At 41.9% G+C, this 17,744-nt stretch overlaps 1 protein-coding gene across 1 annotated transcript; it reads left to right on the forward strand.

Annotated features, from left to right (window-relative positions):
• Positions 1 to 4,810: 4,810 nt before the first annotated feature.
• On the forward strand, positions 4,811 to 9,238 carry dla (deltaA; the record flags this gene model as incomplete). The annotated part of the gene is made up of 11 exons (XM_081360725.1): positions 4,811 to 4,864; positions 4,957 to 5,256; positions 5,342 to 5,402; positions 5,496 to 5,753; positions 6,485 to 6,545; positions 6,630 to 6,760; positions 6,980 to 7,149; positions 7,634 to 7,850; positions 7,938 to 8,766; positions 8,879 to 9,113; positions 9,233 to 9,238. The coding sequence occupies 11 exons, from the start codon at positions 4,811 to 4,813 to the stop codon at positions 9,236 to 9,238; spliced, it is 2,322 nt and encodes a 773-aa protein (XP_081216851.1).
• Between the last annotated feature and the right edge of the window lie 8,506 nt (positions 9,239 to 17,744).

The raw sequence follows: 17,744 nt of genomic DNA on the forward strand, positions 1-17,744 counted from the left end.
TTTAAAGTAAACTTTACCTCTTTAAATTGAAGGCCACCTTGGTTGTTCTTATCTAATGAAATAACATTCAGACATTTTAGTGACTTAAGTTATACTGGCCACTGTATTTGTCTACAAAACTAATTTGAAGCATTAAAACCATCAAATCAAAAGGTATTTAAGATTCTTAGAAACACATATATGTCTACATTGTGAGGTGTGTGCAAACTTTTGACTGGTAGCTAGAAATCATTTCCAGCATGAAATCATCACGTGGGATGAACGTGCACTGCATCGACATCTTTAGCGTGGGGATTGTGGTGTCAAAAATGCCTATTCCTTGTCAAATCAATATGTTGAGAGAGAGACAGAGGTCGATTTGTTGTGGTGGCCGGACGCGCGCATCAGTCCCAGGAGCCCTGGAAGCAGATGTGTTTTGATACGCGCAGGCACGCGACAAGCGTCAGCTCCCAAACGTCCACGCCTGTTTCCTTACGCTCGCACACACCCACAAACAGACTCACACGGGCGCAAATAAGAAGATCCCTGCGTAATTATTGAATGATTGTATCCCCTCGGGAGGCCCCCGAGAGAAGCTCAATGAAGCCACGACCACCATGTCCATGGCAACGGCGCATGATAATGAGCCTCGTGGTCAGAGCCAGGGCGCGCGTGGATTGTTCTGCGCGCCCGCGGGCAGCTGCTCAAAGTAATATGATCTGAAAGTTGAAACAATGCGTGGACCACAGGTAGCCTCTGATCAACGCGCGTGCTTTTTGTATTTAAGCGGAACTATATGATAAATATGCGACTAAAACACGCATTTCTCATTCTAAGATGGACGGGGTGCGAATTACCCCTCCTCTAACCCCCAAAGGAAGTGAAAACAAAAGGTTGGGGGTGTCTTAGTAAAAGTGCATTTGCCTATGCTTTTGTAAATACAAGTATATGTTTCGACAGGGTTTTAGTAGCCAATGATGCACATTTAAAACGAACTAGTCAAAGTGAACGAACGCGTAAGCGTAATAATAAGTGAATCTGCGCGGTCGTGTAGGATCGGATTCAGGTTGATTGGGACACTTTTTCCAAGTCATCCCAATGGCAAAACAATGTCCAAATCACCCTGAATTCACCTATATAAATCGACCAATTATATAATGAAAAACTGTGCTTTATTTACAGTATTTTTGATAATTTAAATGGTTGGCCAATAGTTGCGCGACACGAACCTATAGACACATTGCTCCAAGAAAAAAAAAAAAAGAAGCAGATGTTTAAAATTCACTTAAAAATAAATAGTTACCCCACTCCCTAACACACTGGATGCGCGCGCGCCTCTCTTTCTGCCCTCTCATTCATATTACCTTCTCCAATCGAGTGCCACGTGTTTGTAAGATAAACCGTGCCGTATCAAATCAGATTCTCCAGCCCCTTCGCCGATCGATAGGTCGCAAACAACATTATAGCCCCTAATTGTGATCCCCACACGACTTCATATGATCGATCCCGTGTGATGCGAGCCCAGCTTAGGTTCCCACGGCCGCCCATGTGCTGTCTAACTCCGCTGGGACTGCAACACTTCTGGCTTCGCCTGCGCCATCTGGCCCCTGCCGGCCCATACCGTTACAGGTTCTTTAACATGCTTCTAGTTCAATTTAGACCCAGGGCAGTGAGCACACACACACACACACACACGGGCAGAGGGAGGGAGGAGACAGGCGTTTAGTCAGTGGCAGATGGTGTGTAAGGGTCTGGTCGCGTCTGAAGGCGTACCGTAGACCCCCTTCAGTGACTGTCCCCCGAGGGGCTTCACAATCAATGAAAAACGAAAGCGCAAAGAAAGGCAAGAACAAGAAGCGAGCGAGTCCCACTGACCTGATAGCTGAGGGGCTTGAGTTACCACAGGCTTCAACTGTTAGTTCATTCCACAAGGGAGAAGGAACGAGCAAAACAACCTGACTAAAAGCTGTTGCTCGAGAACTCATGTTTGCCTTGCACACTGTAAAGGGTATTAAAAAGGGGACATAATACAGTGAAATTAATTGGTTACATTAAAAGTGAATTGGTTAACTTTAAGACACGTTGCAAAAATACACCAAATCATTTTATCACATGCATCCCTAAACAGGCATAAGCCAATAAAGAAAAAAAAAAATCTTTAAAGATATATATATATATATATATATATATATATATATATATATATATATATATATATATATATATATATAGTTAAAGAAAAAGTAGGACAAAAGTATTAACTACCTTACACTTTACTACACTGAAAAATGGTCCCAAAAAGTTATTGTTGCAGTGATGCCATTGAACCATTTTTGGTTCCCCAAAGAACCGGTCAGTGAAATGTTCTTAAAAGAACCATTATTTTTTTTTAGTGTGAAAAACACTTTAAAAATCTTTTATTTTTATTTTTTTTGCTATAAAGAACCTTTTGTGGAATGGACAGATTCCATCGGTGTTAAAGGTTTTTCATGGAACCGTAGATGCAGAATAAAAAAATTTATTACTAAAAAAATAAAAATATTCAGCAACAGTACATAAAAACTACCAAAAAAGTTTTTAAAAATAAAATCTTTTTTTTTCATGGATAAGGAAACATTCCCAGAATTTCCTGTGCAAACTATTACATTTGTTGATTTTTATATTTTTATTTTTAAAATAGATTTATTGATGTTATGCATCAATAAGCTTATGTTGTTTAGTCAGAGACCTGAAGTTGTTTTTTGTGGGTCACACTATCTTTATGCTGATCATATGGTTTTGAGGCAAATTTTGATAAACTTTAAGTTGATCTGGTACCACCTGTGTTGTCATCAGAACATTTACAATTAAAAATAAATGTAAAAAAAATCAATATCTCAGATTGGCATATTGAATTATGCATATAAAAATATTCAGAACATAACCACTGTATTTTTTATTTATTTTTTACACTAAAGCTTCACAACTGCCTGTTTTTAATAATTGACATGAACAGTGTAAAAATACAAAATCCTAATAGGCTATTACATGTGAGGGGAAAATAGTAAAATAATTGAAATGCTAAATTCAAATTACACACACAGGGAGCAAATACAGAAAAAGAGGAATTCCATCTTTTCCAGCCCATGCCCAAAGTCCCACCCCAGCCCCCCGCGACCAGCAAAGTTTCACCAGGAATCGATTTTTTTCCCACTCTATGATGTCAGAAAATTTGGCTCATTTAAAGGTTGGTGGATTGGAAATACAGAAAGAGCTCAAAGCATATCTTAACACAGTGATGTAATTTGTCTCACTTGTGTTTGGTTACTATGGACCTCAGGCGAAAAGCTTTTGTGCTTAAGAAAATCGCACTTAAATGAACGACCAAATTAAGACCCCCCTTCCACCACCCCCATTACACACGCGCAAATCTCGCTCTTTTTTCTCTCCTACACACACACAACACTTTTTTTCACACAACGAATTCTAGCTAGGGGGAAAAAAAACGTAGCGGGTTCTTCTAATGCAAGACAACAGTCGGGCATCGAAGAGGTTCAAAAGACGAAGAAAAACAAACATATATTTGTTTGAATGGCCTCCTGAGAATGGAACGATAAGGAGGCGATTTGCTTGTTTTTGTGGGGCTCCGCGGATCGGCCGATTATGAGAACGGTAGCGCAGGTGCTGCCCAAATTACCATACAGCTGAGAGCAAACTTATTCCGCCAGCACACAATAGCGGTGAGCCCGGGGGATGGCCACGCGAGTAACACACACACATACACACACACGCGCGCGCTTCGAACTCTTTCACTGCACGCGTATACACACACGCACGCGCGCACGCACACACACAGCGGAAAAGGGAAAAGCAAGTGGAGAATTTGGCCTCCATACAAATGATGCGTATTCTTTTGTGAGTTTGCCTGACGCACACACAGTGTTAGCCTGAGGAATGTTTTTTAGACACAAATCAGGACTCCCTCAAACAGGAAACGCAAAGGGAAGTAGACATGAGTTGAAAACTGAGAATGTCTTTCTTAAACGTGCTGGAAGTTAAACTTAAAAAAAAAAAAAAAAAAAAAATTAAAAGTTTATTTTTTTAGACACACACAAAAACACGCGTAACTCCCTGGGCGCGTAAATGAAAACAAAAGAAAATAAAACTTGTAGCCTACTTGTTGCACTGTGTCATATTCTAATGCAAATAATAATAAACAATGTGTCTAAAACTTCAAGTTGTAAATTACAGTCACTTTTACGCACACACAGCAGCGCACTGATGTGTTTGGTTGGTTGGTTGGTAGGGGCTGGTTGCAAGCGAGCCGCATTGTAAAGCGTGGGACAGATTGGGGGTAGCGGTTCATTAGCATATTATTACCCCGGCATGTGGCACCCCGTATAAAACTGGCGGCAGGCGGCCTCGCTCCAGATACAAACGCACAGTGTCCGTCGGAGAAAGACGTGAGGAGGGATGTTGGACCAGTGACAAACCCTGGTTTAGGATCAGACGAAGAAGGAACTATAAGAGCACACACGCGCATTCTTCTCCGAATTTTGAGGATTATATCATTCCGACGGAATTCCACAAGAATTCTATTTTAATTTGGAACTTTCAGTTTGTTTTGGACACACTTTTTTTTCGCGGGGAAGAACTGGGAATTGTTTTGACATGAAAGGGAACTGCGTTCACGCTCAGTGTCTTTTGAAAGCAAGCCTCTTCCAATGAATCAGCCGGCGAAAAGAAGAGGCTTTTAATACGAGGGATCTTCTGACTGATCTGGGAGCAGCCAAGTTGCTCAAAGACTTTCCAAAAAAAAAAAAAAAACTATTTATTTATTTATTTATTAATCATGGGACGCCACTTACTTTTGCTCTTCTCCATCCTGTACATGCTGCTCTGTCAGGTAAGGACTCCTCGCTCATGTCAGAATAAGGTAATGTGTTAAATTGCAATCACATTTATATCTAATACTCATATACATTCATTCTTCTCCAGGCGTCTTCCTCTGGCGTCTTCGAGCTGAAGTTGCAGGAGTTTTTGAACAAGAAGGGCGTGCAAGGCAACAAGAACTGCTGTAAAGGTGGACTTACCACCCCGTACCAGCAGTGCGACTGCAAGACTTTTTTCCGCATCTGTTTAAAACATTATCAGCCCAATGCATCTCCAGAGCCACCCTGCACCTACGGAGGCACCGCCACCCCTGTGCTGGGGTCCAACTCTTTCCAAGTGCCAGATACCTTACCGGATGGCTCTTTCACCAATCCCATCAGGATGAATTTCGGTTTCACATGGCCGGTGAGTACCCTTTAGTACCAAAGTAGACTTCAAAAGTGATGGTCAGCTCATTTTCTAATGGACAAATCTGTTTTTGCTGTTGCAGGGAACTTTTTCTCTTATTATTGAAGCGGTGCATGCTGATTCCAAAGAGGATCTGACAACAGGTATGCTATCTGACATTAAAAAGAGAAAATAATGAGTTGCGTATGAATATTGTTTTGAACGGCATGACTGAAAAACATGCATTTTCTACATAGAAAACCCAGAGCGCATCATCAGTACCATGACCACACAGAGGCACTTGACTGTGGGCGAGGACTGGTCTCAGGACCTTCACAGCGTGGGTCGAACCGAGCTCAAGTACTCCTACCGCTTTGTGTGTGATGAGCACTACTACGGAGAGGGATGCTCCGTGTTCTGCCGGCCCAGGGACGACGCATTTGGTCATTTCACCTGCGGGGAACGTGGAGAAATCATCTGCGACGCAGGATGGAAGGGCCAATACTGCACAGAACGTGAGTAAAAAAAATATTGTATATTACTAAATTATTAATGGTATAGTAAACATATCGCTCTGCTATCATGAGAAACGCAGATTTTTGAAAGGCTGTGCTGTTATTTAGAAAAGAGAGGGAGAAAAAAAAGTTAACGGTTACAAACAACTTGTAACTAAAACCCTGCCCCCCACACTCAAACTCACACTCCCCCTTCCAGCCCACTCTCACAACACACCACTTGATTTATTCCAGTCGGGAGGAGGAAAGTTTTTAGGAATAATCTCACGCGTGCCATAAATTTACATGCTGCCGTTGGATTGGCTGTTCACGGAGTGGGCCGGCTGCCGATTGGCTGGCGGAGGGGAGGTATTGTTTGAAGTGGGCAGCTGCCGGGAGTGCGCAGACAATGGAGCAGCTGTCGCCCGCTGGCCGCGCATACACCAGCTGTCCACTCTTATCTTCCCTACCCGGAGACATCGAGAGCACAGGGGAGGAGAAAAAAAAAAGTTTTGACCCACAGTGAAGAGAGGGAGGAAAGAAGGGTCCCCTTGTTTGTGAGCGCCCTATTGTTGTCATGTGTTAAGCAGAAATTCTTCAGAGGTGATTAGGAGATTTGAGCATTTATTTTTTGAGCAAGAGAGAACGCTAATAGGTTTACGTGGCCCCCTCATTCGACACAAAAATTTCATGGGAAAATGTAAAAGTTGTGGATCCTTGATCCTAATGCAGGTGTTTTATCCTCCTTACAGCAATTTGCCTCCCAGGATGTGATGAGGAGCACGGCTTCTGCGAGAAACCTGGAGAGTGCAAGTAGGTTTATCACAATGTTTACATCATTAGCTGTTGAAATCACATTCAGGACTAACTGGATCACTTGTTTATATTGTGCATCAGGTGCAGAGTGGGCTTTAAAGGACGCTACTGTGATGAGTGCATACGTTACCCAGGATGCCTTCATGGGACCTGCCAACAACCATGGCAATGCAACTGCCAGGAAGGCTGGGGAGGCCTCTTCTGCAACCAAGGTAAGGCACACAAAAGATCAAAGAACAGCATTTATAATGGCCTTGAAAGACTAAATGACAGAGGGATGTTTGGTAGAGAGGCTGGCTGAAAGAGAAATATGAGTTTCCAAGTGCACAAGACTACAAAAGAAAGAGTGAGCGACAGCTGTCCAGCTGCGGTTCAACCATGTGTCACTGCTTAATCCACATGTGCTCAACATATGTCCGCCTCTGTTACAGATCTGAACTACTGCACACATCATAAGCCCTGCCTGAATGGAGCCACTTGTAGTAACACCGGTCAGGGCAGCTACACCTGTTCCTGTCGCCCAGGATTCACTGGAGCCAGCTGTGAGATCGAGGTCAACGAATGCACAGGGAACCCCTGCCGCAACGGAGGAAGCTGCACTGTAAGTGTACATGTTTTACATAAATTAGGGTGTATTCACACCTGCCTTGTTTGGTTCGATTGAATCGAACTCAAGTTCGTTTCCCCCCTTGGTGCGGATCTTTTGGGCAGGTGTGAATACAGCAAACATACGGAAATGAATACGGATCCAACAACCGTACCGAGACCCAGTTGAAGATGTGGTCTCGGTCCGGTTCCAAATGAACTCTGGTACGGTTCGAATTTCTGTCCAATAAATGGATGACCTTAACACACGAGTGGTTTTGTTTACAAATTTTGGTTCACTTGCAAAAAAGGGCAGTGTGAAAGCGAACCGCACCAAACTAAAAAAATCAACATTGTATTTGGTCTGGACCAAAGCAAGTGAACTAGCGGACTTTCCTGGTGTGAATACATACACCCTAAGACTTTACAACCACGTACATGCAAAAAAACACTCGGCCGTGTTCTGTTTGCTGAGCATCCCATTCCTTTTGCTTTCACAGGACATGGAGAACACCTACAGCTGTACCTGTCCACCGGGCTTTTATGGCAACAACTGCGAGCTTAGCGCCATGACGTGTGCGGATGGGCCGTGCTTTAGCGGCGGACGCTGCGCCGACAACCCGGACGGTGGTTATTTCTGCCAGTGTCCCACTGGATACGCAGGGTTCAACTGCGAGAAGAAGATTGACCACTGCTCCTCCAGTCCATGCTCGAACGGTATGTTGCACTTTTGTATTTGAACTTCATTGATCTTTGTGTTGAAACCAGTCCAGAATCTCATTCTCTTCCCACTTTGATCCACAGGTGCACGATGCGTTGACCTGGTGAACTCGTACCTGTGCCAGTGTCCAGAAGGGTTCACGGGTATGAACTGCGATCGCGCCGGGGACGAGTGCTCGCTGTACCCTTGCCAAAATGGCGGGACATGTCAGGAAAGCGCCAGTGGTTACATCTGCACATGCCCACCTGGTTACACCGGACGAAACTGCAGTTCACCTGTGAGCCGCTGCCAACACAACCCCTGCCATAACGGCGCCACCTGCCACGAGAGGAACAACCGATACGTGTGTGCTTGCGTGTCGGGATATGGAGGACGCAATTGCCAGTTCTTGCTTCCGGATAGAGCCTCCCAAATAGCCAGCGACGTTCCCTGGACTGCTGTGGGATCAGGAGTCCTGCTGGTGCTGTTGCTGGTGGTCGCATGTGCCGTGGTGGTGGTTTGCGTTCGCTCAAAGGTTCAGCAGCGCCGCCGGGATAGGGAGGAGGAGGTCGCCAACGGGGAAAACGAAACGATCAACAACCTTACAAACAACTGTCATCGTGACAAAGATCTGGCTGTAAGTGTCGTCGGGGCAGCACCTGTCAAGAACATCAACAAGAAGATCGATTTCCACAGTGATCACGACGACCTGAGCATGACGACAGAGAAGAGGAGCTATAAGACACGACATGCACCGGCAGACTACAACCTGGTGCATGAAGTAAAATACGAGGTGAAGCACGAGGTGAAACTGGAGCACGCTGGGAAGGAAATGATGGCGAAGGAGTTGTCCGATAGCTGCGAGGACGTAAAGTGCCAATCTCTGCAGGACTCTTCCGAGTTTGAGGAGAAGCGCAGGAAACGTCTGAAAAGGTAAAACTGGTGGTGTTTTTCTTGTATTAAGATTTCTTCTTGTAACTATCAACTCAACGTGCTCTCAAATGTATGCATTGCTAACACACTGTTCTCTCTCTTCTCTTTACAGTGATGCATCAGAAAAGTCAAAATATTCAGAGTCAAGGTATTCTGAATCAAAGTATTCTGAATCAAAGTACTCAGAATCAAAGTATTCAGAATCAAACTATTCCGATTCGCTGTATTCCGAGTCAGCATGTGCGTCGGCATGTGCATCGGCATCCACGTCGGCTTGTGTCGACACCAAATACAAATCCGTCATGGTGATGTCGGAGGAAAAAGATGAATGTGTAATTGCAACTGAGGTGAGTGTCACATGTAGTTGACTTTACATCATGCAAAGAACATACATCCATTCAGCATCCTGACCTTGAATCTGGGAACTAACAGACTTTTTATTGTCTCGTCCTTTTCCCCATCTCAGGTGTAATGGGCCTGCAGGAAGCCGATGCTCATTGTGTCCTATGGGAGACATTTTGAACTCCCTAAGAAAATGCTGCTGCTCGAAACCTTAGGTGGAAACGTCCCACCTCGTGACTACTGCTGCTGAGAAACTAAGACTGATTAACTGATATTCAGGATGAGCTGGTTCTCTGTACTGAAAGAAGCACAGGCAGTGGTGGCCTGTAGGCTTGGAAACTTGTGGAAATGATAATGATGGCAGGAGTGTCATTGAAATTTCAAATGTAGTTGTAAAATTTACCTGTAAAGCCATTTTAAAGGTGTTGGACAATGTGTGTCCATTTTTAAAAAAAAATTTTTTTAACGTGGGTTCATCACACACGAAAATGGCATTAGGAAAAAAACGTAACAGAAAGATACAAGTAAAGTAAAGTATCGCAGTGTTTTGCCATGTGATGTCCAATACTTTGTCAGCATTGTGGCAACGTTTTAACAATATTTTGGCAACATTTGCTGGTTTTTCGCCAATAATTCCCACAGGCTTTTACTGTGCCCAGAGACTGCACCAAACATTAAGGATGTTAAGGAAGTAGTTTAAAATAAATGTGTCACAAATTTTCTTGCCACTGTCTCAGCGACACCGTGGCAAAGTTGTGACAACATTTTAGCAATATTTTGGCAACATTTGCTGGCCCCACAAGTCAGTGTACAAGGGACTACATCAAAACGGTGGATGTTACCAGACCATACTGGCCTGTCTTGCACTGGGTTAAAATGTCACATGATGTCATATCCTGTCACATGACCAGTGGAAACTATGTGTATTACTTGATCACTGTGTAAATGGGAAAAATAAGTGCTCAAAAAAAAAAATCTCAAAGTCTTCCAAGCCTCCGCTTTTTTTGCATTATGATTTAGAAAATGTGCGTAATTTGTTTTTCGACGTAAGAAAATAAGTTTGTGTTGATGATGAATAATATCCTTGTTTGTATGTATTTTGCTTTCTTTTTTATAACAAGAGTTGTATGATTTAAGTTAATTTATTTTTATTTAAGTTGTATTTCTAAATATTTGTAATGTTTTTAAGATTATTTAAGTTTGCGTTTTTCCTAAGTTGCTCCTGTTACTTGCAAAGGCACTTCGGGTTGCTGGGATGTTTTGAGAAAAAGATATTTAAAGAAGGATTGTAAAAAAATGTTATTAATGCTATTGTTTTCATTAACAGGTTTTTGTTTAATTTCCTTTCTCTGAATGAAGTTTTAGCTTAAATTATTTTTCCAAATAAAGATTATGAACTATTGAATAAATGTTATTGTTTTATTGACAGCTGCACCATATACAACTGGTCTTAAACGCTCAGCATCTTTACATTCATATTTGAATACCGACACAATTGTTACAGCATTTTCAGTCTAAAGTAAAGATAAACTTATAAATCACATGAACATAACACCAAAAACAAACTGAAAAACTTTTAGATGCTGCTAAATTTAAGCCTCTTTTGTGGTGATTCACGTTTTTTATCAAGTCTTTTCTGGGTGTTGGATTTATGACTTCTATGTGTGCCACTCTGTAAGGGTTAGAAATGGTTACTTAGAAAATAGGGAATAGATTGAGATGCGGGTTCTTTATAGGGATGAGAACGAAGCTAATCATTAACATCTGCTCTGGCCTCTTGGTCACCCCATACTGAGCTATTCATCGCTTTACCCCACATTCTGCCTGCCGCGGGTGCATCGCTCAAGAGATGGGCCTTTGAGAAAAGCCGTCAAATAGCTGCAGGATGTTTACAAGTTTTCAAACCAGACTGGAGAGAGAAATTTAAAGCTTTGGGAAGGGCTGAGGGAAAAAAAAAAACCTGAACTAGTTGGCAGATTTCCTAAATGGATGAAGCTATTTGGCAGGTGTTTTGGCGGGAAAGCCTTTCTTGATTTCAAACATGCATGAATAAAAAAATAAATAAAAAAAGTTGTTTTTAATGCATTTCTCTTAAAGCAGTTTGTGCTTTCTATTAAGAAAAAACGTTGCAAGATATTTTGTATCCTTACATTGAAGTAGCTAGAGAACAAAACATCTTTTGTTGAGCTTTTATGGCTAAACATTAAGCTGGAGGAGAAGTTCAGAGGAGTTCTGGCTGAGGTCTCTTACAACACTCATCAATGGAGCTCTGGGGAACAGGCAGAGTCACACAATGTAGTGGCGGACAATAGCCGATACAAAAGGGCACCATTTGGGAGAGGCAGTGTGTGCCTATGAATGGAGGGAAGGGGAGGGGGCAAAGAACGACAGATGTTGTCTGTCCTCCTGAGTCAAAGCGTCCTGCAGGCAGAAAACACCAGCTAGACCCCACATGGCCATGGATGAGAGACACAATGGAGACCCTTCAGCTCACGTCTCTTGGTCTTCTCTGATATTTCACATCTGAACGTAACTTAAAACTACTTCACATTGCACTGCAAAAAAAGCAATTCACTTAATTTAGATATTGACTGTGAGATCAATAATTAAAACCTTTATTTTTAGGCAGTTTTAAACTTTATTTACACCAAGACAAGCCTCACTATTATTACTGCTCATACTTAAAGTTATGGATTTTTCAAAATCCCTAATACTTAGCAACCTCATAACTTTCATAACATACAACTCATCCACTCATAGAACACAGTAGCAACCTCGTAGTAACACCCTGACAACCACCCAGAACACAATAGCAACCACATACTGTATTTTCTAGAATATAATACACATTTGTTATCATCTGAAACATACTGGACTTAGATTCCTGTCACGGGATAGCTGTATACAAATGAACGACAAAGAAGATGAAGTAAAGTCTCATAATAATATCAGGGAGATAAATAGAAGAACAGAAACAGGTGTGGGATTAATTAACAAATGATCAGGAACACAGGTAAACGGGAAAAGAGAGAAAAACCTAAACAGAACATACACGTTACAGTACTCACCCCTCCCAGAAGGCGCAGTAACTCATAATCCAGCTGTGGAGGGAGGGAGAGGGATTTGGAGGTGGGCGTGGAGCTGGTGACGGACAGGGACCAGGTAGAGTCGGTGAAGACAGATGGTGGGAGGAGCCAGGGTGGAGCTTTGGCTGAATGACTGGGCGAAACCCGAGGACTGACTGACGGAGGTGGAAGCAGGGTGCGTGGAGTATCCGGCGAAGCGAAGGGCCGACGGACCGAAGGTGGAGCTGCAGGCTCACGGGACTGAGGCGGAGACAAGGGCTTGGCAGACCGGGGCGATGATGGAGGGAGTGAGGACGATGGGGAAGCCAGAGGGAAGGAGAAGCCCGGTGGAGCCAAAGGGATGGAGAGTCAAGGTGCAGCAGGATACCCAGAAGGATCTCGAAGGAGCTCGGAGGAGTCCTAGGACTGGTGGTGGAGCCAAGGGAAAGCAGAGCCGGGGTGGAGCCGACAGGCCGAGGTGGAGACATTGGCCTGGAGGCCCAAGGTGAAGCCGGGGACTAAACCTCACGCCGAGCTGGTGGTCGGGAGGCACATGGAGCTAGCGCTGGGGACAGAGCCGAGGAGATGGACGACACCATTGGAGCCGACGAATCCAGGGCAATGGCCATAAGCAGCAGAGGAGATGAGACTTAGAAATCAGGTGGGCACATAGGAGGAGGGAGATTTCTGGACAGATTTTTTGTGGAGTGAGGGAAACTAAAATATATGTTTATAGCATTTATAATGTTTCTAAATGTGTTGTTTTATTTACTGGCATTTCACATTATTTCTGAATGTAATGATAAGATGTGACTTATACTCAGATGCTCCTTACAGTTTTTTTTCTCTCAACAATGCAATTTTGACCCAGTGCGATATTAAGTCAGGTGTGACTTATTTTACAGAAAGTACAGTAGCCATTTGCTAACAACCACCCAAAACACCTTAGCAATTTCAAACAATCGAAACCACAAAGAACACCCCAGCAACCACATAGCAACGCTCTAAAAAACTATTCAAAACACACTACCAGTCTCATTGCAATGCCCTAGCAACACCTCAAAACACATTAGCAATCTCAAACCCTCGAAACCACCCAGAACACCCAGCAATCACATAGCAACACCCTGGCAACTACTCAAAACACCCCAGCAATCACATAGCAACACCCTGGCAACTACTCAAAACACCCTAGCAATCTCATAGCAACACCCTGGCAACTACTCAAAACACAATAGCAATGTCAAACCCTCGAAACCACCCAAAAAAAACAGCAATCACATAGCAACACCCTGGCAACTACTCAAAACACCCCATCAATCACATAGCAACACCCTGGCAACTACTGAAAATACATTAGCAATCTCAAACTTTTGACACCACTCAGATTATCCCAACAATCACATAGCAACACCCTGGCAACTACTCAAACACCCCAGCAATCACATAGCAACACCCTGGCTACTATTCAAAACACCCTAGCAATCTCATAGCAACACCCTGGCAACTAGGGTGACCACCATCAAACAAACCAAATGTGGGACGATTACTAATTTTGTGTTGGACAATGTGGAACATGTTACCAACACTAAAACATACCCTGAAACTGTTATATAATGTCTATTTAACTTAAAAACATTTGTATTCCACATTTCAGCTGATAAAAATACTTTGTTCTTTAGTCCCTTCCAGAAAATACCATTACATCACAATGTAACATAACATGTCTTTATTTTACATGTCATTTAAATTCAACATCACTGAGCCTAAAGGCAGCAAGCATCATGCAGATAACTATTTTTGAAACAGTTCAAGTCCAACTAAAATCCAACAAAATAAATAATGAACAAATAAAATATAAAACAACATGTAATTAGTTAATTGTCTTATTTATTAAGAATATATTAAACCAAAAACTTTCATATTTTTAGAAAGGATGTGAATTAAAACCAACAAGTTGATAAATTCTGTTAAATAAAAAATTTTAATTTACCGAATTATCCATTTGTTTTCTGACAGGGAACACATGGAACGAATCACCACTCCACATTTTGATTGACGGCCGTCACAACCTACTAGTGACTGTGTTTACTCCTTTCTTTTCAACCATTGGATAGGATTTAAAAAACGGCTGTTGTATTTGTACTTCTGACAAAGCGCTGTTAAATATAGGTGAAAAACTATGCAGCAAAAAGAATAAATAAAATGCTTTCTTAAAAACTCACAAGATGCACGTTTTCTTAATATGATCATTAAAAAACCAACAGACTGATGAAAATATCTCAATATGCGACGTGCGGGACAAGGGGTGAAAATGCTGTGCAGCACAACGCAAGGCGGGACGGGTGGTCACCCTACAATACAAACATTAGCAATCTTAAACCTTTGACACCACCCAGAACACCCTAGCAAACACATAGCAACACCCTGGCAACTACTCAAAACACCCTAGCAATCTCAAACCTTTGAAACCACCTAGGCCAGAACACCCCAGGAATCACATAGCAGCACCCTGGCAACAACTCAAAACACCCCAGCAATCACATAGCAACACCCTAGCAACTACTCAAAACACCCTAGCAATCACATGGCAACACCCTAGCGACTACTCAAAACACCCTAGCAATCACATGGCAATGCCCTGGCAACTACTAAAAACACCATAGCAACCTCATAGCAACACAATGGCAGCCTCATACCAACACTCTGGCAACCACTCAGAACACGGTTGCAATGTCACAGCAACGCCCTGACAACCAACCAGAATATTCTAGCATCACGGTGGAGAGTTTCGCATGGGTAAACACTTGCATTTTTTAGAAGATGTAAAAATCAAATGAAACTTAAATTATTTACTATTTGGTGCCTAAAAAATAAATATGGCCATGGCCTTTCATATTCAAATCTTAGAGCAATCTTAAGTTGCTTTCTTAAGAAGGCCTCTGCCAAGTGCAGAAACATAGTTTTGCACAAACAACCCAAGATCAAACTGGGTAAGCGTTCTGCACTTCAATTAGCACTAGATCTTGAGCTGGCATCAATGTGACTTCATGGAAAACGAAGAAGGGAATAAGAGGTTTGCTCTGTGATCCCTTGCATTTTAATGAGCCGATCATGTAGAGTCCTCAGGGAACAGACAGTAACACTATATTCCGGCACAACATGGACGCTAAAATACTAAACAGCAGCGTACTCAAAATCGCAAAGTCATCAGTCACGTCCAACTGAGCTGTGAGGACTCGGTTCACGTCCACTGACTCTAGTTATTAATGCGCCATTGCCAGCAGGTGAAGTTGGAAAACTGACCAAGGAAGAAACTGAGGCTGGTTCGGGCAGAGCTGGAAATAACTGAAGAACACAGATAAGAGGACGAGAAGAAAATGTGAACTGGGAACAGGAGAACAAGGAAGAGGACTCGGGTGCAATAGGGACAGACCAGGTGTGATGAAATAGTCATGAGGAGAGGCAGAGTCTAGCTTGAGTTACACCTGCCGGTCCTAAAGTAATGAGGAAAGAGCGAGAGGAAGAACGCCACAGAGATGGGGAGAAGAAGGAGAGATACAAGACGCTGGCAAGGACATTAGTGAAGTCTTGGGAGCGCTGAGAAGGTTTGTGTTTTATTTGTGGACTTTGCTTTTGGATTGACTTGTGCTTAGCTGTTCTATCTTTGCTGGCTACTTTCTGCTAACACTAAAAAGTGCTTGCTAACCTTGCATGTTTGTGCTGTAAGCTCACGCCTCACACCGTAGTGTAGCTACAATTGCTTTTCTCATGTTTGTAGAGGTTAAATTTAGTTATTGAGTAACTTCAATTGATTAGTTGCTTGAGCTCTGGCATAACATCCATCTAACCTTTAAGCCTCGAGGAACTTGTTTAACCCACAAGCTACATTAAAATATCCTGTTTCTGGTACAGATCCTGCTAAGATTGCACTTATCGCTGTATTTAGGAGTTAAAAGTCTCTACCTTCACCTTAGCGATGTAAATTATTCAAGAACGCTTGGATTCCGTCACAATCTGCCAATCAGGGAGATTAAGGTGATGTGTCCTGAACAAGCAGCAGCTGTGATGTGAATTTGTCCTTCGCCACTTGATGTATTGATGTTTTGAAGGGCCGTCAGAGTCACCAGTGATCTACAACAAAAGGAAAATCAGATCCTTATACATGCATTTTATGGTTTACATGCAAATCAGTAAAGGGAAAATGCAATGAAGTTTTCTCCTGACACCAAACCTTGAGCACAATGAAAAAAAATTACGGAACAGATATTTAGATGCAAAACAGAAAAACAAAAATCTAACGTTTTTCAATCAGGGTTCGCTTGAACCAGGAGATGTATGGAATTAATTTTGTTCCAATAATAATTAACGTAACTTTTCAAGAAACTAATTAAAATATAAATTGAAACTGAATAAAATATCTTTGAAACTGAAAAAGAATAAATCGCAGGCAATTTTTTTTACTTCGTTTTTAATACACTGCATGTTTTGCTAACTATTTCTCATATTGCGTTCGCTGATCTGAACTTACAAACGCGCTTCAAGAGTTTTCATTTACGCTTCTGAAGTTTTCGTTTACGCTCCCAGAGTTTTCGTTTGCTGTTCTGACACATTTCTCTCGTGGGGGCGGGGCTAGTAGCAGTGCGTTCTCATTGGCTACTGAGGATTTTATTGACAGCTTCTTGACCAGGAAGTGAAGACGTCAGTGCTGTGTTTATGTGTGGATTTGAGCGTCTGTAAGCACAGCATTCTATTTCGTTTTAATGATATTAAGTTAGGTTTGTTTTTTAATTTTATCTGTATTTACCTGCTGCTACTACTTTGTCGACAGAAGCTTTTAGGAGCACAAGAGATCTATTCAGTCTATTCATGTGTAATTGTACATTAAAGTACTGTACATAATACTTAAAATGTTGTATAGTGTCCAATGTTTTCGGAGAATATTTGTTTATTCCTGATGATTCTTTTGCATGTTAGGCTCTGATTAGGTTGAGCTGTTACAATTTAAAGAGAATGGTAGCAAGCGTGTGTGATATATTCAGCCGTCAAGAAAGTCAAACTTCAACCAGGTAATCAAGGTTGTCAACCATGGCCATCATCACACTACTCACTGTTAGCATGATATACATTTACACCATCAAAATTAATGATCACTTAAATAAGAGGAATTTAAACAATATGAAAATTACAATCGTGGCCTGCTGTCAGATGATACAAACCTCAAAGGGCATTTCATTACATATGTCACAGAAAGAATGTTCTTGTTGCCATTTTTTTAATTGATAATTGTATTTAGTTATTTCATTTAATTAATACTATCTTCTAAGATTTATACAACTTATACAACCAGTTAAATTAATGTAATTGAAAATATGAATTCAAATAAATGTACATTCTTTATTGTCACTAAAGCATATACACAAGTATCAGAGTGAAGGTCTTGAGATGCAATTATGGTGTGACAGGAAAGACCAGAATCCACAAAACATTAACTGCATAATATACATGTAATGCACAGTATTCTCATGATATACATTACTATACAAAATGAAAAATTACAAATACAGAATA

Source organism: Scardinius erythrophthalmus (genome assembly GCF_964197995.2).
Source record: "Scardinius erythrophthalmus genome assembly, chromosome: 3".
Classification (NCBI taxonomy): domain Eukaryota; kingdom Metazoa; phylum Chordata; class Actinopteri; order Cypriniformes; family Leuciscidae; genus Scardinius; species Scardinius erythrophthalmus.